The sequence below is a fragment of the Taeniopygia guttata genome, chromosome 11 (assembly GCF_048771995.1).
Source record: "Taeniopygia guttata chromosome 11, bTaeGut7.mat, whole genome shotgun sequence".
In the NCBI taxonomy this organism is placed as follows: Eukaryota; Metazoa; Chordata; class Aves; order Passeriformes; family Estrildidae; genus Taeniopygia; species Taeniopygia guttata.
In genome coordinates, this window is record NC_133036.1 from 5,108,626 (window position 1) to 5,135,466 (window position 26,841).

The 26,841-nt window shown below is 55.3% G+C and overlaps 1 protein-coding gene across 3 annotated transcripts; it reads left to right on the forward strand.

Annotated features, from left to right (window-relative positions):
* Positions 1–275: 275 nt before the first annotated feature.
* Positions 276–14,334, forward strand: SLC9A5 (solute carrier family 9 member A5). 3 transcript variants are annotated; one of them, XM_030282141.4, is made up of 16 exons: positions 276–713; positions 5,621–5,923; positions 6,584–6,747; positions 7,029–7,107; positions 7,792–7,969; positions 8,100–8,320; positions 8,505–8,707; positions 9,229–9,318; positions 9,446–9,516; positions 10,181–10,310; positions 10,427–10,515; positions 10,655–10,781; positions 10,898–11,068; positions 11,623–11,692; positions 11,849–11,980; positions 12,302–14,334. In XM_030282141.4, the coding sequence occupies exons 1-16, from the start codon at positions 581–583 to the stop codon at positions 12,766–12,768; spliced, it is 2,628 nt and encodes an 875-aa protein (XP_030138001.2). In that variant the 5' UTR covers positions 276–580; the 3' UTR covers positions 12,769–14,334. The 3 variants fall into 3 exon arrangements, with proteins under 3 accessions (XP_030138001.2, XP_030137999.4, XP_072790325.1); XM_030282139.4 differs by having other exon boundaries at positions 483–713; positions 12,238–12,525; XM_072934224.1 differs by lacking the exons at positions 276–713; positions 5,621–5,923; positions 6,584–6,747 and having other exon boundaries at positions 7,034–7,103; positions 12,302–13,212.
* The last annotated feature ends 12,507 nt before the right edge of the window (positions 14,335–26,841 follow it).

Genomic DNA, 26,841 nt, shown 5'->3' on the forward strand with positions numbered 1-26,841 from the left:
AGGGCATGGTGGATGGCCTAATCAGCAAACAGGAGATTTTAGGAGTATTGAGGGGGGCTGAGGAGGTAAAGGGAGACAGAAATTTTGGGGGCTGCCCATGGGTGTGTTCAGGCAGCACCTGGGGCAGGGGTAGATGGTTTCAGCTGGGAGGGGGATTGGCTGTGGAGGAGGATGGGGAATTTGGTAGGTGCCTGAGGACTAAACCAGGGTGGAGAAACTCAGACAAAGCAGAGGCACGGGGGGAGGGTGCGGGGGATTAGGGTGATGCTAGTGACACCGGGACAGTTGCAGAGAGGACCGAGAGGGACACAGGGGACTAGGCTGGGGCAGGGGGCTCCGGGAGTGTGCAGATGAGCTGGGGGATGTGAGGGGTGAGCAGGGGGCGGGTGCTGAGGCCTGGGACAGCAGCGGGGAGGTGCGGGGCGGGCCGGTGGCGGCGGGCGGGGCCGTGGCCGTGGCGTGGGGCGCGGGGGCCGTCCCGGCGCATCCCCACGTGCGCGTGACGCGGGCGGGGGCCGGGACCGGGACCGCGGGGGAGCGGAACGGAGCGGAACGGAACGGAACGGAGCGGAGCGGGGCCATGCAGCCCCCGGCGGCCTCCGCCGGCCCCGCCGCCCCGGCGGGAGCTGAGCTGCTGCGGTGGCAGTGGCGGGAGGTGCAGGCGCCCTGCCTGGTGGCCGCCTGGATCCTGGTAGCCAGCCTGGCCAAGATCGGTGAGTGTCCCCGTGTCCCCACCCGCTCCGGGCCCCCGGGAGCAGACGTGGGGCAGGCAGCGGCGATGCGGCATCCCCGGCGGGCGCGGGGGCACCGGGACGAGGGGTGTCACCGCACGCCGGGACACGGGTGACAGGGACAAATCCGGCTGGGCAGCGCTCTCACTGGATTGCAGAGGTCGGGGACCACGCCACATCCTCCGTGCCCTGCCGTGGGGTGATGTGCGGTGACGGGGTTAAGGCAGCACCCGAAGGAAAAGGTGGGGGCCCGGGCTGTTTATTCCTGCGAGGGATGGATGGATGGATGGATGGATGGATGGATGGATGGATGGATGGATGGATGGATGGATGGATGGGCACAGAGGATGGAGGGTTCATGAGAAGAGAAGCCCCAGAGGATGTCCCGTGTTCCCGAAGGCTGGCACAGCACCTGCCGTTGGCAGGGCCATTGTTCCCCCACAGTCCCGGGGAAAGGCTCAGTGGTGTCAGTGCCAGGCAGGATGTGTCCCCAGCAGCCTGGGGATGGCAGGTCCCTGCAGTCCCCTCCAGTGGGTCACTCCAGATGGGGTTGGCCTTGGACTCCTGTGCTCCCCAGCACAGAACCACGCAGCCGGGGGAGGCTCTGCTGTGCGAGGCTGTGTGGGAAGGCACAACGAGGATGTGGGTGAGCTGTGCAGGGCTGGGCTCCCCGCTGGCATCCGGGGTGCTGGGGAGGGGACACCCGTGTGTGGGTGCCAAGCAGGGGTACCCAGGGGGCTGGTCCCCCACAGTGCCCCTGCCTGCTGTGCTGGGCCCAGGGGATGGGATCGTGACCTTGAGTCAGGTTCTCTCTTCAGGGACCCCACTGTGGGCACAGCCCCCTTGGTGAGGGCACAGACACCCTCTGAGTTTCGAGTTGTGGGTTCAGAGTTGGGCAGGGGAATGTCTGATCAGCCAGGGATGTCCAGGAGCACTCATTACACAGGAGACAGCTACAGCTGTGACCACCAGCTGGCCTCTTCCTGTCCCAGCATCATTGTGGATCTCCCGTTCCTCTCCTTCCTTGCCTTCTTGCAAGAGAGACCTAAAGCCTCGCGAGGAATGAATTAAAAGGTATCATGAGTTTAAAAATACAGCACTCTGCTGTAGCTGTGCCACCTCCAGCTGCCGAGAGCGTCCCTCCTACCTGCAGAAGATCAGAGAGAAAATTCCTTTCCCTGGCTGTTATTTTCTTCTCTCCAGCCTCTCCCTGGAGTTGCTCCCTGTGCAGGTTTCCATTGATGTGCTTCCCTCAGCCACCCCGGATTTTGTGTGGGGGGTGCAGGGGGGCCTGAGCTGGGACCATTCCCAGGTCCTGTGATTTGCCACATTCTTCCAGGCCTGAGGCTGATGGGCACTCTCATCTTTCTGTGAGACACAGCCCTGATGGCTGATAGCTTCCAGCTGCCAGGTTTAGTGTGTCCAGTGGGTCCGATGGAGCCTCAGAGCCTGGAGCCAATAGCCACACCCAGACCTGCAGTCAGCAGCCTGCCACGGGTGTCCCCAGAGATGGCACCTGTGCTCCCCAGGGTGCACAGGAGTCCACAGAGGAGATGAACCAGGGGTGGAGGATTTTGGGGAGTGGAGAGGGCATTGCCAGCTGTGGCAGCCACGGACGCTGGGCGTAGGCTGGCGCACAGGAACCATTGTGGTTGTGGCGCTGGGCTGGCAGCTCACAGCCCTGTGACTGCAGGGGAGGAAGCGGCCCCACGCCCGTGTGATGGGGAAACGACACTGTGGGCTCTGTTCTCAGAGGCAGTCACGATGCTGGGGTGACCCAAGCCAGCAAACACCCGGGGCAGGGAAAAACTGGCTTGGGTGTTGCCTTCCTGCACAGCGAGGCATCATCCGGGCTTTGCTGCCTTTCCATCCACAGTCAGAGCACAGGATGGGCAGCACAGAGGTGATGAGCATTGTCCCCAAACATTCTCCTTACACACAGCTGCCCCACAGGCAGGAGTTTGCCAGCAGACAGATGTATTTCTATGCAGCAGCACTGCAACCATCTCTCCTCACACCATCACCTCTGTCCCCAGCTGCTCATGTCTTGGTTTAGGTGTTCTGCCATTTCTCAAGCTCTGGAGGAGCAGAGCAGTTTTTGGCCTTGAGTTCTCTCGATGGCAAATCCTTTATTATTGATGCCTGAGTATGATTATGTCTCTGAAGTTAATTCACATGTGGCTAAGTTACTGTTGCTGTGGGAACCTTTAGTGCTGAAATCCCTGACTAGTATAAAATTAGAGCTCGTTCAGTCTGTCCCCACTGGCTGTTCTCCGTGACACAGGGGAGCTCATGTGCTGCCATTTCCTGGGGAGGCTGGCAGCTTTTCCATCAGCCAGCAGATTTTTGGACAAGCATGATCTTTCCCATTGATGCTTCTCCTTTATTTGACCAAGTTTTTGGCTTGGTGAAAACAATCATAGAACCATAGAATGGTTTGAGTTGGAAGGAACTTTAGAGATTATCCTTTTCCAGCTACCATGGATTTCTTTTTCCATGGGCAGAGACACCTTCCATTAGACTAAGTTGCTCAAAGCCCCATCCAGCCTGGCCTTGAACACTTCCAGGATGGATGACCCATGTCCCCACAGCATCCCCAGCCAGCCAGGACAGCTCCACAGCATGAGAAATGCAGATGGGCTGCCGAAGCAGAGAGCAGGGATCTTGGCAATGTTCCTGAGAATGCAGAAAGGGGCTGGACGCCTCGTTCCCTTCTTGAAAACTTCAGAGCTTTGTTCCCGTGGGTGGGAAGCGGCTGCACAGCCTGCTGCAGGCGCTGAGTGAGCACCATTTGTCCATCGGTGAAAGCAGCTTGTGTGGGGTGAACAGGGCTCTGCAGTGACTTGGGTGGTCATTTAGCAGGAATTTGGCCTGGATGAAGCCCAGCCAGCGTTTCCTCAGGCTGTGGGTCTGCTTGGAGGGCTGTAGTGTCCCTATCTGCACAGTCCCCCAGCAGTGAGCAGAGGTGGCTGGGGCTCAGGGGGGTGCCCTGGGCTCTGTGCCCAGGTGTGCAGTGGCAGAGACCCTTGGCCTGGCTGCTCTTTGCTATTGAGGTGCTCGGGGGTGGAGCTGCAGATCATGCTGCCCCTGTGCTCACTGCTCTGCCCCTGCTGGCTGCAGCAGTGCTCCTGCTGTATTATGGCAGGGAGCCAGTGCTGGGGCATGGATGGAGCTTACTGTGCCAAGCAGCAACCTCTTGAGGTCCTCAACTAAAGGAAAAGTGGTCCTCAGCCTGCACAGTGGGCGGTGGGCTCAAAGATGTTGTCTCTGGTTGTGAACCAGATCTTTGTCATTCAATTATCTCCTCTAATTCAGAGCTCAGCTGCTGTGAAGGAAAGAAAATCACCTAAGAGATGCTGGGAAAGGAGAAAGGAAGAACATCAGGAGGCCACAACCTCAGTTCTCTGCTTGTCCACATCTCAGGGACATTGGGACCTGTCCCAGAAGGATAGAGCAGGAGCAGGACAGGTTCAGAGGAGAATGACAAGGGCATAGAGGCATGGAAACCTACTGATGAAATACTGCCTGTTCCTGGGCTCTTCTCCAGGTCTGTGGTGCTGGAGACAGCACCCTGGGCTAGGCAGACCTTGTGCTCTGTCCACTGGGGTTCCAAAGGAGGGAAGCAGCTGAGTGACCCAGGGTTGGTGCATGACCATAGCATGCCCCCCTTCTGGAGGGGCAGCTTGGCACAGGCAATGGGCACCTTTAGTCCAGCTAAAGGGCTTTAGGGACTGGGTTTTGGGGTTGGCAGCAGGGCTGGGCTTGCAGCCAAGCGATGGCTCAGAGCCTACCCTAATGTCCCCTGTACCTGCTGGGTGCACAAGGACAGAGGCTGCTCTCAAAGTACCAGGAGGAATCCACTCCCCAGGAGCTTTCTTCATCTGGTGGTCAAGTCATGCCACAGAACTGAGCTGGATGGCACAAATGATGGCAGAACTCAGTGATGGGGGACAAAATCACTGTGACTGTCAATAGCCTTTCCTCAAGCAATGCCCTTTTGGAGGGGCAGCGACAATACAGCACTTTGTGCTAGCGAGGAGAAACCCTCAGGGATGGGGGTTGCCTGCCTGGAAGCTGGACTGATTTGGGGTTACACAGGACACCCTGACTTGGGGGACAAGGGTGCCTGGAGGAACAAATCTCCTGTGCTGGCTGGCAGGGCACCCTGCTGGCTTGTGCCTGAGCACAGGCTCGCTGCTGCCTTACTGATGGATGAATACCAGGGCATCCTCTGTTTGCTTTAGAAAATACAGCCTGTTCCATGGCAGCTTAAGATTTGGCCCCAACCTTGCACGGAACAAACTGATTATTCCAAGCATCTCTGAATCTGCAGCTCCCAAGTGCCTGTGTTGCTGGATGCAGGTAGGTTAGCTGGTGCTGAGGGAGGTTGTGTTCGGGCATGGCTTGTGCTGCAGTGGTTTGCATGCTGCTCTGGTTTCTTGCTCAGACAGATGCAAACAAGGTCACCCTGTCACCAGGGCTGAGCATCCTCGTCTCTGAGTGGGGTAACGTGTCCCGGTGTACCAGGATTTCTTCACCTGAACAGCAGCCAGCAGTGCTCGTGACACTGTGAACGTGCTCGCTGCCTGCTTTAAACCTTCAAGTGCAGATACCAGAAGCCAAGAAAAGTAAAATGCCTGGCTGATTGGCTTATTAGACACTGGCTGAGAGGGAGAGGGAAATCCTAAAGAGTCAGGGACCTGAAATCCTGACCTGGGAGATAGCTGGAAGGTTTTTTGTGCATATGTGGCCATGAAGCAATTTTCCCATAGGTGCTCCCTTGTTCTCCTCCCATCCATCATGCATCACCCAACCCTTCTGTGAAGCCTGTGGATTTGGGATGCTCTGTCCATGTGCCTGTTTGGCTGATCCTCTCATTCTTCTTCTAGTTTTCCACCTGTCAAGGAAGGTGACATCCGTTGTCCCGGAGAGCTGCCTTCTCATCCTGCTGGGGCTGGGCCTGGGGGGCATCGTGTTGGCCGTGGCAAAGAAAGCCGAGTACCAGCTGGAGCCCAACATGTTCTTCCTCTTCCTTCTGCCCCCCATCGTCCTGGACTCGGGGTACTTCATGCCCAGCCGGCTGTTCTTCGACAACATCGGTGCCATCCTCACCTACGCCGTGGTGGGCACGCTCTGGAACTCCTTCGCCACCGGCACCGCGCTCTGGGGACTGCACCGGGCCGGGCTCATGGGTGGGTGTGCAGGGCTGCCCAGCTGGGGCCACACCCCCAAAAAACAGGTTAGAGGTGCAAAGCACCCCCAGTTTCATAGCCCACTGCCTCTCCCTGCTGTGGATTCCTAGGAATTGCAGCACGAGCAGGGTCCTGACTTCCTGGGAATGGTGCTCTGGCAGGACGGTCAAGCGTGCAGGACAGACGGGCCCTGCTTGGCACTGGGCTGACTCATGTCTTGCTATTTTTGTCTGCCAACCTTGGCTAGCATTGCTGGCTCGCTGCCATGTTCCCTGTCCTTGGCTGGAACCGCTGGCCCTGGCTGGCCTGGGCTGTGTTTTGAGCTCTCCTGAGCCCTGAGGAGCCACTTGGTGCCTGGACCCGAGGTGGAGCTGCTGAGCCACCTCTGGTGGTACCTGCTGGAGGAGCAGTGATGCACCTGGGTGCCAACAGGGACATCCCTTATGCTCCTCTCATGTTGCAGCAAGAAGGCACCAAGTCCCACTTTTCCAGGGGCATCCTGGAGGTCTGGCAACACTTTTGGGCTCATCCCACTGCTCTCCCAGTTGAGATGCTGCAGCCAAGTCACTGGGATCAGATGAGGGACAGGCTTGTTTCCACCTGGTGAGAGGGGCTCTGGGGTGGCTGGCTTGCCTGACCTTGATCCTTCTGTCCTAACAGATCCAGGTGTTGAAGCTGGGCTGATGGATTTCCTGCTCTTTGGCAGCCTGATTTCAGCTGTGGACCCTGTGGCAGTCCTGGCTGTCTTTGAAGAGGTCCATGTTAACGAGACCCTCTTCATCATTGTGTTTGGCGAGTCTCTCCTGAATGATGCTGTCACCGTGGTGAGTTGCAGCTTGAGGGACTCTAATGTTGAGCCCAACATGGTCCAAGGTGCTGGAATTCCCCAGGATGGGCAGAGCATGCAGGTGACATCCCTGAGCTGGGGTAGACCCATGCCATGCTCTCTTGGCCTTTCCTCTCTCCTGGCCCTGGGAAACTTTGCTGAAATGAGCTGTTACCTGACAGGTTTGGGGTGGAAAAGGCCTCTTCCACAGGACCCTTCCTGCCCCTCTCAAGGCAGGGCAATGCCCTTTGTTTCTCAAGGGATTTGCCTTCCCTGCAGGTGCTGTACAAGGTCTTCAACTCTTTTGTGGAGCTGGGCCCAGCGCACATTCACGCCACCGACTACGTGAAGGGGGTAGGTGAGTAATTGCCACACCAGCCCCTCCACCTCCTCCTCTGCTGTGGAAGTGGAGGGGGGCAAGCACAGGAGCTGTTGTCCTGTGGGGTGGGCACTGAGCACCACAACTCTGTCATCTCCATGTGTCACATGCTGGCCATCAGCATAGAACTGCAGAATTGTTTGGGCTGGAAGGGACCCTAAAGCTCATCTTGTTCCAGCCCCCGCTGCCATGGGCTGGGACACCTTCCACTAGACCCCTCCAGCCTGGCCTTGAACACTTGCAGGGATGGGACAGCCAGTCTGTGCCAGGGCCTCACCACCCTCACAGGGAAGAATTTCTTCCTAATACCCGATCTAATCCTGCCCTCTGTCAGTTTGAAGCCATTCCCTCTTGTCCTGTTATTCCATCTCCATGTCAAAAGTCCCTCTCCAGCTCTTTTGGAGTACTCTTCAGCTACTGGAAGGGCTTCTGAGGTCTCCCCAGGGTCTCCTCCAGGCTGAATAACCCCAACTCTATCAGCCTATCCCCAGAGCAGGGGTGCTCCAGGGGATGCTTTGGGATCATCCAAAGCTTTGTGCTCCATGGGATGCTTTGGAGGGGACCTGGGTGGGAACGTGGCACTTGGCCAGCATGGCATGGCTGTGAGGCACAGGAGCTGGGCCCACTTCCTTACGGTTCACACGAGACTTCTCCTCCCACCAGCCTCCTTCTTCCTGGTGAGCCTGGGGGGCACAGCCGTGGGGCTGCTCTTCGCCTTCCTGCTGGCGCTGATCACGCGGTTCACCAAGCGCGTGCGCATCATCGAGCCTCTCTTCGTCTTCCTCCTGGCCTACGTCGCCTACCTCGCTGCCGAGATGGTCTCGCTCTCCGCCATCCTGGCGTGAGTACTGGGGTGTCCCCCGGGGGAACCCAGGAAATTGGGGATGCAGTGCTGAGCAGCAAGAGGCAGTGAGTAGACTCACTCCTCATCCTGCCATAGGGCCATGCCATCTCCTCCTGCCCCTCTGCAGAGTCACCTTCTGTGGGATCTGCTGCAAGAAGTACGTGGAAGCCAACATCTCCCAGAAATCCCGCACCACGGTCAAGTACACCATGAAGACACTGGCCAGCAGCTCAGAGACCATCATCTTCATGTTTCTGGGCATCTCAGCTGTGGACACCTCCAAGTGGACATGGGACACAGCACTGGTGCTGGGCACCCTCTTCTTTATTCTGCTCTTCAGAGCCGTGGGTCAGTCTGTCCTGCTGTGCTTATGGCTGGTGGCACACAGCCCTTTTCGTGCCAAAAAGGGATATTGCCCAGGAAAGTTGGGGCACAAGGCCAGCCATACATCCTGGCTGGGATGTTGTGCTGTGCTGCTGGAGCAGGCAGGGTTCTCCCAACATTCCAGGCTCTCCTCCTCCTTCTTCCCCAGGTGTTGTTCTCCAAACATACGTGCTCAACCGCTTCCGCCTCATCCCCCTGGACAGGATCGACCAGGTGGTCATGTCATATGGAGGCCTCCGTGGGGCCGTGGCCTTTGCCCTGGTCATCCTGCTGGACAGGGAAAAGGTGAAAGCCAAGGACTACTTTGTGGCAACGACCATCGTGGTGGTGTTCTTCACTGTCATTGTGCAGGTGAGGATGGGCACTGTGCCCTCCTCCAGTGCTGCTTTCTTGCCCCAGAACTGGCCTGGGGACATGTGCTTTGGGAAAGTGTCTTTTTAAAGTGACCTTTGGTCCTCAGTGCTTTCTGGCACCCCATCCATCAGCAGGTGTGCAGGGCTGCTGTGGGGACTGCTGCAGTGGTGGGGCCATGGGCACCTTCTTTTCCTGCTGGCATTTTGTTCTGGTGGGACTGGCTCCAGGAGCTCCAAGAGTGCCTGCCTGTCCAGGCTGTTCTCTTTACAAAGCTGCTGATGGGCCCCAGCTCTGGCGTTCAGCACCCTAGGAAGGGAAGCCATGGCGAGGATGAATATGAGTCTAGGGGAAGGATGATTGGGGGTGCACGCCATGGCACAGGGGTCGGGTTTACAGGGGCACACATGGCTGGTACAGCCACTGTCCCCAGTCACTTCGTGCTGCTTCTGCTCCCCATGCCCCAGCCATGCACCCTCTCGCCCTCCCGGTCTTTCCCTTGCCTTCTCCTGCCATTCTAGGGCCTCACCATCAAACCCCTGGTGACGTGGCTGAAGGTGAAGCGTAGTGACCACCACAAACCCACGCTGAACGAGGAGCTGCACGAGCACGTAAGTGACAGTGCCAGAGGCTCCCCAGCTCCCCTCACCTGTGGGGCTGGGCAAGGACCATGTATGACCTTGGCATCCCTGGGGCACCCACAGCCTTGCCACCACTCACCCTCTTCCCTCACTCAAGGCCTTTGACCACATCTTGGCAGCGGTGGAGGACATCGTGGGGCACCACGGCTACCACTACTGGCGGGACAAGTGAGTGTCTTAGACAGGATCCTCTGCTGACTGTTAGTGAATGGGAGATGCATGCCAGCCACAGGGACACCTTGGGGCTCTCACAGGAGGACACCCCTTCCTGTGGACAGGAAGGCTGTGTGTCTGTCCATCAGTCTGGATAGGTACCATCTGCTGCTGTGGTGCAGCAGACCAAGATGACGAAAGCATCCCAGAGAGAGGTCAGGTTGGGGTGCTGTGGAGCTGACATTGCTTGGCAAGGTCAGAACTTGGGGTGTCCATGTTGGTGGCAACGGCCCTCTGCCTCCTCATGGATGGAACTATGCTGGGCACTGAGGAGGGAACAGCCCTGTTCCTGCCTGGGCAGTGTTTATCTGCAGCACAGGGACAGGAAAAGGATGCAAAAAGCCTGTTTCCTGCAGGGGAAGTGCTCCAGCAGGGTGGCCCCTGTCCTACTCCCACTGCCTCTCACAGACCCGATAGTGTCTGGCTTCCCCTTGGGCAGGCTGAAGGGTCACCATGTCCCCTCCCCTCCTGCTCTCCCTGGCAGTGTGTCCCTCTGCACAGCCAGGTCCTGCGTGCCCAGCCTCCCTTTGCTGTACTGGGGACACTCAGCCTTGTGTGGATATCCCTGGCCGTGGTAGCCCATGGGAGCTGAACTGCCTGTGTCTTCATCTCATGGCAGGTGGGAGCAGTTTGACAAGAAGTACCTGAGCCAGCTCCTGATGCGGAAATCTGCCTACAGGCTGCGGGATGAGATCTGGGATGTTTACTACAAGCTGAACATCCGTGATGCTATCAGCTTTGTTGATCAGGTACAGGCAGCAGAATGGCACTGGCAGGAGAGGTTCCCCTCATGTTCACCCTCTGGTTAAGCAGTGGGGACCTGTCCTTGCTGTCCTGACGCCAGCCTTGTCCTCCCAACTCCCAGGGTGGCCACGTGCACTCGGCTGCCAAGCTGGCGCTGCCCTCCATGCCCAGCCGCACGTCCATGTCAGAGTCATCGGTCACAAACCTCCTGTGAGTGCAGCCATCCCTCTCTGAGCTCCTGCACAGCCCTCCTCGGCCCTCCAGCTGCCCTCTTCCCTCGGGGCGGGTTGCAGCAGGGCTGGCAGGGGGCTGGCAGGGAGCCCAGCCCATCCATCTCCATCTCCTGCAGGAGGGAGAGCGGGAGCGGCGCGTGCCTGGACCTGCAGGTGATCGACACGGTGCGGAGCCGCCGGGACAAGGAGGACGCTGCCATGCACCATGTGCTGCGAGGGAGCCTCTACAAGCCCCGCCGGCGGGTGAGCACTCCCGGGCCACCCCGAGGGGAGCAGCGCCCGCAGGAGGAGCAGGGATGGACACGGGGCTCCGTGGGGCCGGCTGCTCACCCTGTTCTCTTTGCCTCTCCCTCGGCCAGTACAAGGCCAGCTACAGCCGTCACTTCATCTCTCCAGATAAACAAGAGCGCCAAGATAAAGAAATCTTCCGGCAGAACATGAAGAGGCGTCTGGAGACCTTCAAGTCCACAAAGCACAATGTCTGCTCCTCCAAGAGCAAGGCCAGGCTGAAGGAAAAAGGCAGGAAAAAGGCAAGTCCTCCCCAAGCTCCTGTACTTTTCCTAGCTCTGAGGTTTGGCCAACCCAGGATACAGTAAGAGAGGTCCTTTTGGGGTGTAGGTGAGGTGTTGCAGGGCATCAGCAGCTCCAGAACCAGAGGGGAAAACAGCTCATCTCTTCTCAGTCCTGTTGGTGCTGCGTGTGAGCATGCAGGTGTCGTGTGTCCGTGTGTCCCCAGCATGCCATCAGTGCTGTGGGGTGGCTCTTCACTGAGCAAAGCCCTGGAGGAGCCCCCAGTTCGTTTTGCAGGAGCACTCAACATAAAGCAGTCTCAGCGTTGGTGCAGATCCAGGCCTAGAAGTGTGGCACTGCACCTCAAATTGAGCCTTGGGTATCTTACTTTGTCTGGAGGCTTTTGAAGCCGTTGCAGCTGAGCAGTTCCTTGTGGGGCCGTGATGATGCAAACCATATCCCATTTAGCCAGGGTGGCAATCTGCATGCCCAGTGCTGGCTGGCTTGCAGGACCTCCTCTTTGGTTTTGGGCTTTGCCCAGGACAGGTCTCAGCCAGTTCTTCTTCTTTCACAGAAGAACATCTCTCTGACCAAAGAGACGCTCAATGGGAAGACTCACAGAAATGTCCCCTGGCAGGATGCAGGTAAGGCCAGTGGCAGGTGAGGATGGCAGGTCCTGGCAAGGGGACCTGGTGGCGTGGGATGGGAGCAGCTGCTGTGCTTGCCCACTGCCAGCTCGGCGGGATGACAGCACCCAGGGTTGTGCTAGCACCAAACCGAGCCCCTCCATCTGCCTGCAGCTCCTGTCCTGGTGATGGTCAGCTCAGAGGAGGAGGAGAGTGATAGCTCAGAGACGGAGAAGGAGGATGATGAGGGGATTGTGTTCGTTGCTCGAGCCACTGATGAGGTCCTTCAGGGAAAGACAACTCCTGGTAGGCACCAATGCTCCATGCTGGGGCAGCTGCCAGCAGGTAGCTTATCCTTCCTCTGCCTGTGGAGCAAAGCTGCCATGGCCTGGGCAAAAGCAAGGTCCACAGAGCATGAATGGGAGAATCACTGTCCTCTAGAGGCATGGCAGAACCTCCCTGTGTCCTTGTTCTGCATAGGGCAAGGAGTTGGACTCCATAATCCTTGTGGGTTCTAGGGTTCTATGGCCATTTGGTAGTGGTTGGTTCTGCAATGTTTGCAGGGTCCAAGGAGAGACTGAGAGCTGTGCGAGCTCCCTCTCACTGTCCCTCCATCTGCATCTCCAGGCAGCCTGGATGTCTGCCCCAGCCCCTGCATCATCCCTCCATCGCCAACCTTAGCAGAGAAGGAGCTGCCATGGAAAGGAGACCAGGCTGATCTGGCTGTTTATGTCTCCTCGGAGACCACCAAAATCGTGCCAGTGGATATGCAGAAGGCGTGGAACCAAAGCATCTCCTCCCTGGAGAGCATCGCTTCCCCCCCAGGCATCGAGAGCGGACATCAGCACAGGAGATTTGCCTGCCCTGTGCTGGAGGAGCAGCCCCAGTCTGCAAGCCAGGCGATGCCAGAGCAGAGCTCCTGCTTCCAGTTCCCCAGCCACGTCTCCAAGAGCGGCCGGTCCCAGAGCGACAGCAGCCCGGACGGTCCTGAGCAGCAGGAGCTGCAGCCTTTGATGGCCACAGAGGAGCAGGGCAGGATGCCACCCTCTGCAGAGCCCAGGTGGCTGATGTTCAACAGAGCAAGCCACCTCTGAGGCACCCTGTGGACTGGGAAGGGGCTGAGTGCTGCAGACAGGCTATGACCTGGTGACTGCTCTGTTTTGCACTGCAAAGCTTGTGTGTGTCTCCATAAACTCCAGGAGTGGCAGGAGAAGCCAGTACTCCTGCTGGAGCTGCTCTCCAGGGTGTGCTTTGCCCATGCACCTACTGATGCAAACCTGGTCAATAATTGGTCTTTGTGCTGTGACACCCAGGGAGGCACAGATCCCAAAGCTCGTTCTTCCTCTCTGGTCCCTACACATCTCTGCAGCTGGGAGGTTGGAGATGTTTCTCCCAGGGCTGGGATCCTGAACAGACTTGATCCTGTCATGGCTGTGCTGCCTTGAGGTGGTGGCTGCTGGAAAATGGGCTGTGGCTTGCTCACAGGTGTAAGAGTGAGCTGGTCTCCAGCCTGGCTGTGAGGAGGAGACCTCTGGGAAAAGGGGTGAGAGCAGCAAGAGCCCACCCACACGCAGTGACTGAGCCACTGACTTCATGCTGGCTCCCCACATGCATGGAGCTCAGAGATGGGCTCATTTCCAGACAGCCCCGTGTTCCCCGGGCTATGGAGGCACCACAGAGGCGAGGCCATGGCTTTCTCAGGACTGGGAGCAGCGCTCCTGGGGTTTGGCTCCAGCAGGAGCTGGGCTAGTGAACCTGTACGCACAGGGACTCCTCTGACAGCCAACCTGCTGTGCCAGCCTGGGTGTGTTCCCAGCAGCTGCAGTGCTCAGCTTTCTGGCTTTACTGGCAGGCAGCTGCCCTGCACAGCGTCTTTGGTGTTCATTCTGCCCACATCTGAGTCTCCCAGTTGCCTGGGGTGCATCAGCTGGGAGGACTGGCCATGGTGCCAGGGGTGGTGCAAGCAGCAGGTATGAATGTACATCAGGAGCAGGGGTGATGGGTGTGACCAGTGTTCACCTTCACAGGCCTGTCCCCAACACCTGCATCCCAGCCACCCCTGTTCCCTCCTCGGAGAGTGATGGGAGCTGGTGGCCCACACGATGAATTATTTCTGGTGTGAGCCCAAGGGCCAAATACTGCACCCCAAGAACTGCTCAGCACACAAAAGAGCACAATGGCTGGGCACTGGCAGAGCAAGGGGGTTGGGGTCACTCCTCTTTGGGAAAAATGGGGACTTGGACTGATAATGCTACAAAGCAGATAAAAGCCTGCCTTTTCCAGCTGTATGGGTGTGCTGAGACAGCAGGTGCCAAGGGGACACTTGGATGCACTGGGTGGATGAGGCCAATGTGGAGCAGGTGAGCTGATGGGACCCTCAGCCCTGTCAGCAGAGGCCCTTCAGCTCTGTACCTGTTCCACCAGACGAGCATGAGGTTTTTAAAAGGTTTTTATATAGTTTTGCATTTCTGGTATGACTTACTCTAGTTTTGATTTCTGATATTGGGCCATACTAAATCTCTAGTTGGGTCAGTGTTTTCTGTAGCCATGGGCACCACAAATGACTCAAGACTTAATATATTATTTGCAAGGATATTGTTATAATGTGAAAATATATGCAGAGTATTTTGTAATGTTCAATAAATTGGAGTTGGAGCAGACGTTGTGGTCTGGTCTGTCTGTTGTCTGGGACCCTCTGCCCATCCTGGTTTGGTTCTCCTTTGCAGGCACCACGTCCCTGTGCCTCTCCGTTCTCCACCCGAGGCCCCAACCCCCCTCTCCTGATGTGCCTAACTGGATTTCCTGGTTTCCATAAAGTTTGTGGAAAATGTGAAATTCTTTCCAGAGAGATGCTTGCCTGCAGCTGCTGTTAGGCTGTGCAGAGGGAGCAGCCAGCAAGAGACCAGGCCCTTCTGCCCAGAACTGGGGCTGCACAGCCACCAGCGTGTTGAGAGCCCATGTCTTCCCATCTCCTCTCTCCTTGCCAAAAATATGTTTTAAAGAGGTCTGTTTCAGGGTATTTGGGTCACAGGAGCCTCCTTGCATCAGTGTGTACTGGTTTTGCTCTTCCCTTTGATCTCCTGGGCTCTGCTTTTCCTGAAGGAAATTAAATGTGGTTTCCTTGATTCACAAGGCAGATGTTTGGCTTGTATTGAACCTGGCATCCACCATCAACCCCTGGTTCTTTTTGGCAGGGTCAAATACAGCTTCTGGCCCTGTTAGCTTGCACTGGGCCCTCTGGAAGCTCTTGGTCCTTGTGACATTCCCCATCTGCCTTGCATCCACCACCAACGCTGCTGGCTGAGCTGTGCTCTGCGTGCCGGGCCCCAGTGCCAGCATCGCCTGCAACAATCACCTTGGCAGCACACCAGGCTGTGTGGGCCAGGTGCTTTCCTGGAAGAGCTGGGTCTGCGTCCTCCAGGTCCTCAGAGGAGGGAAAGCAGACATCTCAGCTTCAGGAAATGCTGGGGCTGGTTGCTGCTCTCTCATCCAGACATCTGAGCCTAGCAGTGATGTGTGTGCAGGCTCTCCATGCCACCAGCCAGCAGCTTGGAGCCCCTTCTTCCCACCCTCAACACCACCTTGTTGTGAGCAGGGATGGTGGCTCCTGGCTGGTTTTTAGTCTTGTACTTCACCTTGGAGTGTCCTGCCTGCACAGGACTGCTCTGGTCCTTCCAGCATAGCAGAGTCCTCTCTTTCAGCCTAAAAATACTGAAGTGCTTCAGTGGAAAAACACGAAGAGTGGGCCAAACCACGAATGCATGTGCCCAAACTTCTGCTTTTCCAGGACAGAGTAAGGCACAGCCACAGGAGCTGCTTGTCAGACTCTAACCCAGAACACACAACCCTCCAACTGTGACTGTCAGCAACCCCATCCCAGGGCAGACTATCACAGACATATCATTTTGCACCCAGGCTTCTGTTTAAAGCCTGCCATTAAACCCACACTTTTTTCCCACAGGCATTTGCTTTCTCCAGCACTCAGCTCATCCAGTTCCTCTGTGGTAGCAAAACTTGTGAAGTCAGCAGGGGATGTAAGGCAGATCTGACATCAGCTGTGTGGAAGAGGGATTGATCTTGGCCATCTCACAAGTGAGTCTTAAAATCACCACATTGCTTTTGCACAATGCACATTGGAGCATCAGGTAAATTTCAGACTGGAAGGGGCTTGGGAAGCCCATGGTCCAATCCCAGCTCCATGCAGGGCTGGTAGCAAAGCTAGACCAGGTAGCTCGGAGCCCTGTCCCACTGGATTTGGAATGTCCCTGAGGATGGAGGTGTCAACTGTCCCCATCCCAAAGCCACACCACAGCTACAGCAGTCTTGCACAGAATTAATTTCTCCTTGTGCTCAGTAAATATTTCCCCTGGGGCAGGTTGTCTTGTTCTTCCAAGTGCTTCTCTGGGAATAGTTGGGCTTCTGTGTGCCACCTTGTTGGTAGCTCTCCTCTGCCTTATCTTCTTACAGCTGGTTCTCTCTGACATATATACATGTATATATGTATAAATATATATGTTCTTTTGGGAAGCCCCCAATTGGAACTAGCACCCACTTGTGTCTCACAGGCACCAAATCCAAGAAATAATAATTTTCTTGGACCTGCCAGCTTCACATTCTCCACTGCAGCAAGGGTGCAGTTGACTTACATGTGTCGTTGCTGATCCTGCTCTGTTTCTGGAGCACTTCTGACACCCTCTTGGGAGGTTTTCACACTGCTCTATACAGGCAGAAGCAGGGGGAAGTGGGTGACTAGGAGCCAGCTCCTCACCTCTCACACAAAGCATGGCAGAGGCTTTGGCCACGCTCATGTTCTCATGGAGAGCAGCAGGAAGGCAAATGCAGAAGAATTCAGAAGAGGTGTTCAGTTTGGTTGTATCTGGTACAAATATTTCGGAGACACATCAGTCTGTTCCTTGCTCCTGCCTCCTCATGTCCATCCGTCCATCCCACCTGCAATCAGACCAAACACTGAATTCTGTGTTTTCCTTCCCGCTCTTCGCACCTGAAGCAGCGATCCCTGCTCCCTGGAAGCCTCCTCTGCCTGGTGGGAAGGGAATAACTCGTTTTCCCGCTGGGTTATCCGCAGGGGGATGCGGACCCCAGGTGCGCAGGAGCTGCTCGGCCGGAGGGATGCGAGCGGGCGGGACGGAGCCGGGCTCAGGCAGCCGGGGCGGATAATGAGGAACAGATCCGCGCTGGGCAGCGGTTCCCATGCTGCTTTCCAGCGGCCGGGATGGGAGAGCCTTTGTGCTCCCCCTCCGGCCGGTGTGCAGCCAACCCCTCGGCTGTGCAAGGGGACAGGCTGAGGACAGCAAGAGCAGAGGGACCTCTAGGTCAGCAGGAGCTGGGCGGGGTGATCCACACCTTCCTTCGTGGCTCAGACTTCCTCGCTTTTCCCTGGAGGAGCAAATAAAACTGTAGGAATCCCTGAGGACTGCGCAATGAGGTTTCTACTCGTGGGGATTTCTGCAGAAGAGCCAGAGTGGAAGGCAACGTGGTGGGGACTTGGATTTTATGAGTACCAGGAGTTGTGATCTTCCCTGGGGCCAGATACAGCTGTTCCTCATTGCCCCTTGGAAGGCAAGGATCCCTGAAGAAGCCACTTGGGCTCCTCTCACCTCATCTTCTCCTGGCATCTGTGGCCACACATCCAGGCTGTCCTGAAGGTAAATGAAATGTGTTGGCGGGTTAGTTGGAGAGGGAGGGAGGGTGCTAAGGACACTTTGGGGAGGTGACCACCAGCCCAGTTGATCTGGTCTACCTCAGACCACCAATCACCCCAGGAAGAAGGGCTTGGAAAGGCCACAGGGTACTGGTAATGACCAAACCTTGCAGTAGTTGTGCTGTATCTGTGCTTTCCTCTGTCACAGCAATGCAGGGCAATCCCTGCCTGCACACAAGCTTTGCCTCCTGAAGCCCAGCTAAGCCCACACTGTTGGAGAGCCATTTAAAGCCTTGCTTTGGCTCCCTGGCTGGCGGGGGGAAGTTGGCTTCTGGCTGTGCACTCACCTGAGGCCTCACCATGTGTGGCTGCCAGGCAGTTTAGGGTCTCTGAGGCTCTCACAGCTGGATGAGCTGTGGGCTCAGAGCCTTAAGAGCCCTCCTGTAGGCATGGCTGTGCTGGGACCATGGGAGTATCACTTGTGCAGGAGTTATCCCCTCCAGATTTCTCCTGGACAACTGGGTTCTTCCTGCTCTCTCAGAAATCCCAGTCTCCCAAGGGCCAGGATATTTATTCTCTTCTCTACCACATATGTGCATGTACACACACGTGTTTTCAGTAGACATCCCTACCCTCTTCTATTTATGGAGAAAGCTGGCAAAATCTTCAGAAAGGTACCCAGAAAGACAGAGAAAGAAATAAAAAAGAAACAACTGTGAAGGCTAGTAAGCTTTCCTACGTGGTGTGGGGCTGGCTGATAGGAGCCAGCCAGTGCAGGAGCACAGCCACATGTGCTGGGATGGAAGGGCTGTGGGGCAAACAGGTGGGACAGGTGCTGCTGGGCAGTTAATCCATGACCCCCGCTAGGTTCACTCCGATCTTTGCTTTATTCTGCTAGTGAATAGATAGCAGTATTAAAAACGTTTAACTTTCTTTTTCCTTAGTAAAAATAGCTTTAGAAGCAAACAGGAAATTACAGACTGAGGAGTGCAATGAAGAAGGGGGAAAGTCAGGCAGCTACCTCGCTGTGCTTGGATTTATCTATAAATACAGTTCCACGTGGGGTGCCGCTTGCCCAAAGGCAACCGAACCGCCCCAGACTGGCGGGGATCGGGGGACGGGGAGGGAGGCAACGCACCGAGGGTCGGAAGAGGGGCCGGAGCTGGCTGAGTACCGAGCTCGGCTGGCACGGGGCTCGGTGCGCGGAGCTCGGCTGGCACGGGACTCGGTGCGCGGAGCTCGATGCGCGGAGCACGGGCACAGCGGGAGCGGCCGCGCTGCCCACCGCCGCCGGCAGGTGTCGCCCTGCGCCGAGGCCTCGCCCCGGCCCGCCCGCCAAGATGGCGCCGCGCCCCCTCAGGGAGCCCCCGGCGGGGCGGGTGCGGCGGAGCGCGGCGCAAAGGCCGCGGGGATTCCGTGACGGGCTGGACTTAAGGGAACAGACAATATTCATGTGGCAGTTTCAGGCCTCCTTTGGTGTGCCAGCCCCAGCTGCACAGCTCCCTGCCGCTCTCCTGATGGCGGGTGCGATGCCCAGGGTCCGTCACCACCTCGCACTTTCTCAGGCACCTTCATCTCACCCGGCAGCAAACGCAGGCAGGGGCTGCAAAATATGACCCAAAACCAAAGGCTTCTTCCACTGTGGGGGTGGTGCGACACTGGAACATGTTGCCCAGGGAGGCTGTAGTTGTCCCGGCCCTGGAAGTGTTTAAAGCCAGTTTGGATAAAGCCTTGAGCAGTCTGTTCTAGTGGGAGGTGTCCCTGTTTGTGGCAAGAGGGCTCGGGACAGAATGATCTTTAAGGTCTATTCCAACTTCTTAACATTGTATGATTCTATAAAGGAAAAAAAGCTGCAAAGAACACACACGTGGACCTGGGTGTTTCTGTGTTAGGGAGGAAGCTCTTGACCCACTTGTCCCTCCTCCCACCAGGCTCCTCCAAAGGCTCATGGCCCCAGTCCCGTTTGAGCCCCGGAGGGGTCTGAGCTCCTCCAGCCTTCCCGGGGCTGTTGTGTCGCTGGCCTCACCCTGTCGCGATTTGGGAGCAGATTCCCCTGCAAGGAGGAAGACAGCAGCAATATGATGGAAGGAAGAGAGGACAGATTGCTGACAGGAGGCAGGAGCCCTCCGCCCTGCCCGTCTGGAGGGGAAGCTGCTCATCTCCTTCAGGAGGCACATTGTTATTGCTGCTGATGCCATCGAATCACAGCGTTTCCTGCCGATGCTCTCCAGCCCTGGTGCCAGGGAGGGGAGGTGCCCACCCCAGCTGGAACCAGCTCACAGCATGTCAGTCATATGCTGCTTCCTGGTGCTTCCTCTTCCTCCAGCCCACACTGGGAAAAAAGGGTCCCTGGTAGAGCAGCTGTGATCCACATCACACCACCTCCTCACTGTGCCCTGTGTCCTACCTGCTCTGTGTTCCTGCCTGGCATCCTTGCTGTAGGCATTCCCTGAGGTTCACTCCTCTAATTGCCAGCTGTGGATGTTCCATGGCAGACTGCTCCTATTCCTGTCAAACCAGCCCTTCCCAGTGGCATATCAGGAGCCTTCTCAGTGCTCTGGATCTGCAGTCAGCAGAGTTGGCTCTAGACTCCCCCGGGGAGAAGACCCTGACCTCAAACTGCTCTTTGGTCACTGCAGAGTGACTTGAACGTCAGCTTGAAGCCTGGCAGAGCTGCTGGAGGACTGAGATATTTCCCCTTTGCTACCAGCTGGGCAAGGCTAGAGGGGCACAAAGCAGCTCTCTTCTCTATCTGGGGAAACTGTCAGACCTGAGCAGGTTGTCATTCCCCCGTTGGAAATACCAGTTGGATTAAGGGCACTTTGAGAAGCACCTGGAGGACTCACAGAGGGACTGCTTGAGTTCAGTGGGCAACACAGCCCAGCTGTGCCAGGCACCATGACAGCTGGTGCCAGGGAACGCCCATGCAGCTCTATAAGGCACTGACTGGACCTGGAGATACATCTTGGGGCTATTGCTCTGCCCCAGGGAGTGCTGAGCTAACTCAGCTGCCTGCCTGCTCTGGAGAAGCAAACTGTAGGCAGGTGGGAGCTTTCCTTCTCTCTGGAGACATTCTGCCATGGGAGAATGGTTTGCAAGATCTGTTGGGATCTGCTGGGCAGAAGCTCTGCAAATGCTGGCTGTAAGTGTGGGGTTTGGGAGGGTTGGAAGGGCTGGATGGGAGCTTGGCAGGGCGTGCACCCGGGGGAATAGCAGTTCTGGGGATCAAAGATCCTGGATCAGAGTCCCTGACTGTCACCCCAGGTAGGATCTGGGAGCTGGCCCTGGCTCTGCAAACTGTGTAGCAGACACTGCAGCCAGTGGTAGGAGAGGGGGTCCTTGCTTCCCTGGTTAGAGCTGCCAGCCCTGCCTCCTAGCAGGGCATAGTTGGATTTAGGTTGGTTTTGGGAAGAGAAGGGATGGGTCTCCAGATCAGAAGAGTGTCCCAGCCCTTGTCTGGTAATGGTGGTGCTCAGTGGCATCCTCTAAGGGATGTACCCACTTCTCTTGGTGCGGGCTGGGCAGGTGTCTCACGGGTGCTGGTTGCTCAGGGATGAGCTGGGCACAGAGCAGGACACAAGTGGGGGCTGCTGGTGGCGTGGAGCCATGGTGGGGAGTGTCTGTCTGTCACAGCAATGCTTGCTCTGCCAAGCAGACCTGGAAAGAGGAGCAGGCCCTGGCAGCTGTGCTGAGGGTGGAATTTGCAGTAGTGTGTGACCCTGTGTCCCACGAGCCCCATGTCTGTGGGGAGGGGCCGGGCAGGAAGGGTGTGGGTGCCCGCTGGCACGTCTGGCTCAGAGGTGAGCGTGCTGTCTCACAGAGTACAGTAAACATGTGCTGTGGGGCTAAATGGCATGCAGCATCTCTGCCAGGAGGGAAGGTAAACAGATGACTCTTCTGTGCCATTAAATATCTGGGATCTGGACAGAGATGGGTCGCTTTTAGGCTGCTCTTCAGAAAAAGCTGACCTATCCTTCTGTTCAGAGACTGTGGTGAGTTTTGAAGCAGCAGTCCTAAAACCACAGCTGGATTTCTAAGCCAAGAGGACTTTGTTCTCAGGAAAGGCAGGCAATACCTAAATTCTCCGGAGACAGACAAGTAGCTCCTCTTAAACCATTTAAGCTCTCTTGACTCCACACTCACAGAGATGTGTCCCTGCTTGGTTCTGTGTCTTACAGGCTCTTGTGGGGGATTGGGATATTTTCTCCAGTATGGTCACATCCTGCCAACCAGTGCACCTGCCTAGTACTCAGCACCCAAGAGGGGAGTCCAGTGCAATGGGGAAACACCCTCAGCGTGTGGGTGCACTGGGATGGTGTCTGATTGTGCAGCAGGCCAGGTTTCCATCCAAGATCCTGCCTGGGCCGGCTGTGTTCATGGCTTCAACTTCTGGAGACTGTTGCAGCAGCATTAACCCAAAAATTGTGTGTAGCATGGCCACTTCATAAGGCCTGGGTGCACCTCTGTGTGTCCCCTCCCTGTCCCAAAGATAAAGGAGCCCAAAGCTGCTCAGACTAAGACGGGTGTCTTGGATGAGTGCAGAAGCAGGACTTTGTCCTGTGGACTCTGGCAATGATAGATGCCAGCTGAGCCAAAACCCAGGGCACTTGGGGATGCCTGGAGCTAACCAGCAAGTACTCTGCATGGATTGAGTCCAGCTGGCTTGTCTGGGAAGACTCTGTGTGTCATCAAGGTGTGCCTTGGTATCTGGGCAGAGGCTGTGAGGCTGATATTGCCCTGCTTGCACTGCTTCTCTCTGGGACTGCACACTGTGAGCTTGGACTTAGAATCACAGAATGGTTTGGTTTGTAAGGGACCTCAAGTTCCAACCCCCCTGCCACAGGCAGGAGTGCCACTCACTAGACAAGGCTGCTCAAAGGCCTGTCCAACTGTGCCTTGAATACTTCCAGAGATGGGACATCCACAGCCTTTCTGAGCAACCTGAGCCACTGCCTCACCACCCTTTGAGTAAAGATTTTCTTCCTAACACCTAATCTAAATCTCTCCTCTTTTAGCTTAAAACCATTCCCCCTTGTCCTATCACTCTCTGCCTGCATAAAAACTTCTTTCTTTTTTTATAAGCTTTCTTTAAGTACTGGAAGGGGCTCTAAGATCTCTCCAAAGCCTTCTCTGCTGCAGGCTGAACAGTTCTCTCTCAGACTGCATATAGAAGAGGTGCTCCAGCCCTAGGATCATCTTTGTGGCCTCTTCTGGACCTGCTCTGACAGGTCCATGTCATTCCTGTGCTGAGGACCCCAGACGTGGATGCAGTACTCCAAGGCAGGTCTCATGGGGGCAGAGAGGGAGAATCACCTCTTTCAATATGTGCTGCAGCCAGCCTGATGTGTGAATTTAGAAAACCATTTTATTCCTCTCCCTTCTTTCCCTTGTGGCACACATGGATATTTGAGCTCCCCCAAGTGGGACCTTCCTGATTTCTGTCCCTACAAAACACCTCCTGTAAGACTTCCTGATGGTTAACTGCAGGCCATGGTTGCACGTGGCACTGAACAACATCTTGAATTGTAGCTGGAGACCTGGTAATTGAGTTGCTTCTGTTCCTTCAGATGGTGAGCGTGACCAGCTGTTGTTATGTAGTCTCTCCTTCAGTCCTTCTGGGAAATCACACTGTGATTATATTTCTGGCTTAAGAAATTTTTTTCCTAATCAGGGTGGGCCTCACAAAGAGGTTGCCACTTAGTGGTAATTACTTGCTTTAGAAGCTGAATGTCTCCTGAGGATTGCAAATAGCGGATTATCAAATTAATTAGTTAAACCAAGATGTGCTTTTGTGAAGCCAAGACCTGCTTTACTTGTGATCTGAAATAAAGGTTTAAATGTTATTAAACTGCATACAACCTGTTCTTATCTCCCTAATGGGGGGAGAGAGGTAGTTCTTTCCTGAAGTGTAGTTGGTGCAAAGGGCTGCTTGCTCCTCCACTTGCTGCATCCCTTGTTGCCTTTCTTTCACAAACCCTGTTTTGAGCAACATCTATCCCTGGTTTTAAGGCTTGTTCTGAGTGGGGTCTAATGCTGCTTCTTGGTGGCTTCCTCTGTTTTTGTGGGCTGCCAAGTTGCAGGGCTATAGGGTTGGAGCTGGACTTCAGTGATCCTTGCAAATCCCTTCCAAGTTAGGATATTCTATGAGGGTTCATTATGGATAGCTCGGTGAGATGGTAACATACTTTTCCTTTCAGTGTACAGCTTAATCCATGGGATATCTGCATTGCCATGTCTCAGGATATGGGAGCAGGTGGAGAGCCCCAGTCTGGTGATGAGATGCGTGCAGGTAGATTCAGACATCCACTTATCAATGGGTTAGCAGGAGCCATTTACCCTGGAGTAGTGCTCTACCACAGCCCATTCCCAGGATCTCCATTCCCTCAGAAGTCTCTGTGGCCACAGGAGGTTCCCTGTGCTGAGGACTGCCCCAGTGATCACTCTAAACTAACATGGAGCTCATGGGGGTATTTTCCTAAGAGCTCTTGGCCACAGTAATGTAATCATCCTGCTAACATCCATATTGCACAACTTCCCCTAGGTCAGGAGATGTCCTTATCTGGCATCTAAAACATCTGTCTTGTGTTGTTTCCAGCACAGCTGAATTGTATTCATAAAAGAATTGAGCATTTCCTGATTTGCACAACCAAAAATAAGCAGAACTCTGCTAAGTGTTGACCCAAAGGCAGAGGTCCTTTCCCTGCCTCCTACCTCTGTCTGTGCTCTCTCCCAGCTCTAGGCTGTGGTACTGCTTTAGGCACTTGAGAAATACTGCAACTCCAGAAACCAGATCCAGGAAAAAAGAAAGGAATAGAGAGGAAAGAGATGAGAGTCTGAAATTTGAACCTCAGAAATTTTCAAATCAGTTATACTGATCCCTCTTCTATCTCCTTTTCTTTCAACTCTGGGGAGGTTCAAAGGTTCCCATCCATCCTAATGTCAGCATTTGCTGCCTTTTGCTGTAGCTCACCTCTAGAACAAGCTGTGCTTAGCAATGGTCAGCTGCTGCTGAAGGTGGGGAGCAAAGCAGTCCCTTGGAGTAAAATTGCCTCTCGGTCCATGCAAAGAACCTGGGTCTGCTGGATGGGAGGCTGTGGCACTCAGACCTCTGCCAGCATGGATGACAGCAGCCTTTTGCAGTGACTTCAGCAATTAAACCACCCCTGAGGAACACACAGGCCTTGAGAGAGCTGCTCCTGCGAGGAGACAGAGTGAGACTGTGCTGGGAACAAGCGTGCCATTGTTGTCAGCCTCAGCCAAGAGGGGCTTTTTAAACACCCACTGAAGTGCTGGCTACAGCTGTCTCCCATGTGCTTGGGAGGGAAATGGATCTATAATGCAGAAGAGGGAAAGGCTACTTTGCAATTAAAAAAAAAAAAGAAAACTATATTAGGAACCAGCCATGAGTAAACAGCAGTGTGATGTTCCCCTTAGCACCGTGCCATGGCAGAGGAAATCACGTCACTGCCTCTGACTGGGCTGGAGGTGAGCTGAACTCAGGTTCTTCAGCCTGGAAATCCATATGGGGGAAGGTGCTCCTGAGCTTTAAGTGCAGTGTAGGAAAAGGAGGAGGTGTGAGATTGGGCTCTAAGCTGCTCTTGTGTTTGGCAGCCTCTATAAATGGTGCTGCCAACTTCCCTGCGTCCTTCTGAGTGGTGTTGACTTGAGAGCTTGTGGAGAGCTTTCTTTTGTCATGGGAAATGGGGTAGGAACAAGGCTCTGAGTACCTCTGTGGTGCCTTCCTCATCTGTTTATGGGAATGCTGCAAGCTCCTATACCACTTTTCTCTTTCTATGAGAAAAATATCACTTTTCTCTCTTTCTGGCCATCAGAGAGCTGAAATTAGGTGACTTGACAGTATCTTAGCAGGTAATTCATAACTAAAGGAGATGACAACCTTGTGCTCTCAGGCCTGTGCAAGCCACCTGAAGGAGACAGGAAAGCCAAAATCTGCTCACCCTGGATCTGCTGCCAAAGGTCTGAGGGTAGGAGACCTGACCAGTTCTGTAACAGCTTGGGAGCAGGTTCTCTGCTCCATCCCCTTCATCCCCATGGGCTGTGGGGATGTCCCAGCCCTCCCTGGCTCTGCATTGCCCTTTGTGCTGCCTGGGGAGCACGTCTCTGTTTCAAAGCTGAGGTAGCTCCTGGTGTGTGCAGTAGCCCCCCTGAAGGAGCAGGAGCTTTCGCCTGCAACTGGAATGGCCCCAGATTGCCCAGGCTTGTTACCCAGGCTGCTGATTACCAGACTTTTTTGAGACTCCAGATCTCTATTTGGAGACTGGTTCCTCTGCAGAACCCAGGGTAATTGCTTTGACCTGTTTGCTGGATAAAAATAGCTGTGTGCAAGGCTGGTGCAGTCACACATGGTATAATTTTTGAGGTTGTCCTGTGCAGAACAATGAAGAGCATCTGATCCTTGTGGGTCCCTCCCAGCTCAGGATTTCTCTATGATTCTGCAATTTGGGTTAGCCCTGGGCAGCCATGGCCTTTGGAAAGGAAACATCCATGTAATGCTGCAGATGTAGAAACAATACATTAAACTGTTTCTACAGTTTTCCATAAAACATCTGGGCATGAGAGGCATTTTGGATCTCTTCTACCTTGTTTTATTCTGTGATGGGGATATGCCTCCAGCAGATAGCAAAGGGCTTGTCATGTGTGTGCTGCAGGGACATCTCTCCTGGTGCTCCCTCCTCTCTGGGACTGGGCCAGTCCCTAGGGAGACTCCCAGCAAGCACCTGCAGGAAGATATTGCAAAGGTTAGCCAAATGGAGCCCTGCTCATTGCGTGGGAGATGTGCCGGAGGAACAGATGAAGGACAAAGCAACACTGCAAATATAGCCTTGTACAGACCCTGAAAACTGTGGTCAGAGGCTCTGCTGGGGAGGTATGCCAGGCTCCTCATCCTCCTGATATGAATATGAGAGGGAAAGAGGCTCTCTTGCATGCACAGACAGGATCTCAGATCTCAAATTAGTTGTTGCAGATGACAACAACTAATGTGCCTGTGCTGGGTTGTTAATACTCGAGGTGGCAGGGATGCTCTGCTTCACCCACTTCAGCATTAGCAACTGCTGTCACCTGACATGGACACTGCCTACAGATGGAGTGCTGCTGTGGGGAGAAGGTGACAGGCTGTTCCAGGCCATGGGGGAGCCTCTGAAAGCATGGGCTTTTTGAGAGCCAAGTGCTGAACAGTGAGGCAGCTGCTCAGCTCTGGTCACTATCAGTGTCACAGCCCCTTTTAGCAGGACATCTCTTTGGATTAAGGAAATGCAGCAGCACACCAAGCAGCTGGTGAATTGAATGGTTGGCTTTGGGGCTGCTCAAACTCCCCGCTGCTGGTTGGGTCTGGAAATATGTGATGAGGCCATGGAAGAGTATCTGAAGGTGGTCTTGAGCTGGACTAGCTGGCATGGCCTCTGCTGCAGGGTTTGGGAAGGCTGTGGGACGCTGCCCCTTGAGCCAAGGCAGCAGAGGTATTGGCAGCAGTTGCTCAGTCTTC

What these genes read in the sequence shown, in the direction of transcription:
- SLC9A5 (XM_030282141.4), top strand. Translation starts at nt 581, where the DNA reads ATGCAGCCCCCGGCGGCCTCCGCCGGCCCCGCCGCCCCGGCGGGAGCT. An exon ending in TCTTCACTGTCATTGTGCAG is followed by an intron (nt 8,708 to 9,228) that starts GTGAGGATGGGC and finishes CTGCCATTCTAG; the next exon opens with GGCCTCACCATCAAACCCCT. An exon ending in CTATCAGCTTTGTTGATCAG is followed by an intron (nt 10,311 to 10,426) that starts GTACAGGCAGCA and finishes CCCAACTCCCAG; the next exon opens with GGTGGCCACGTGCACTCGGC.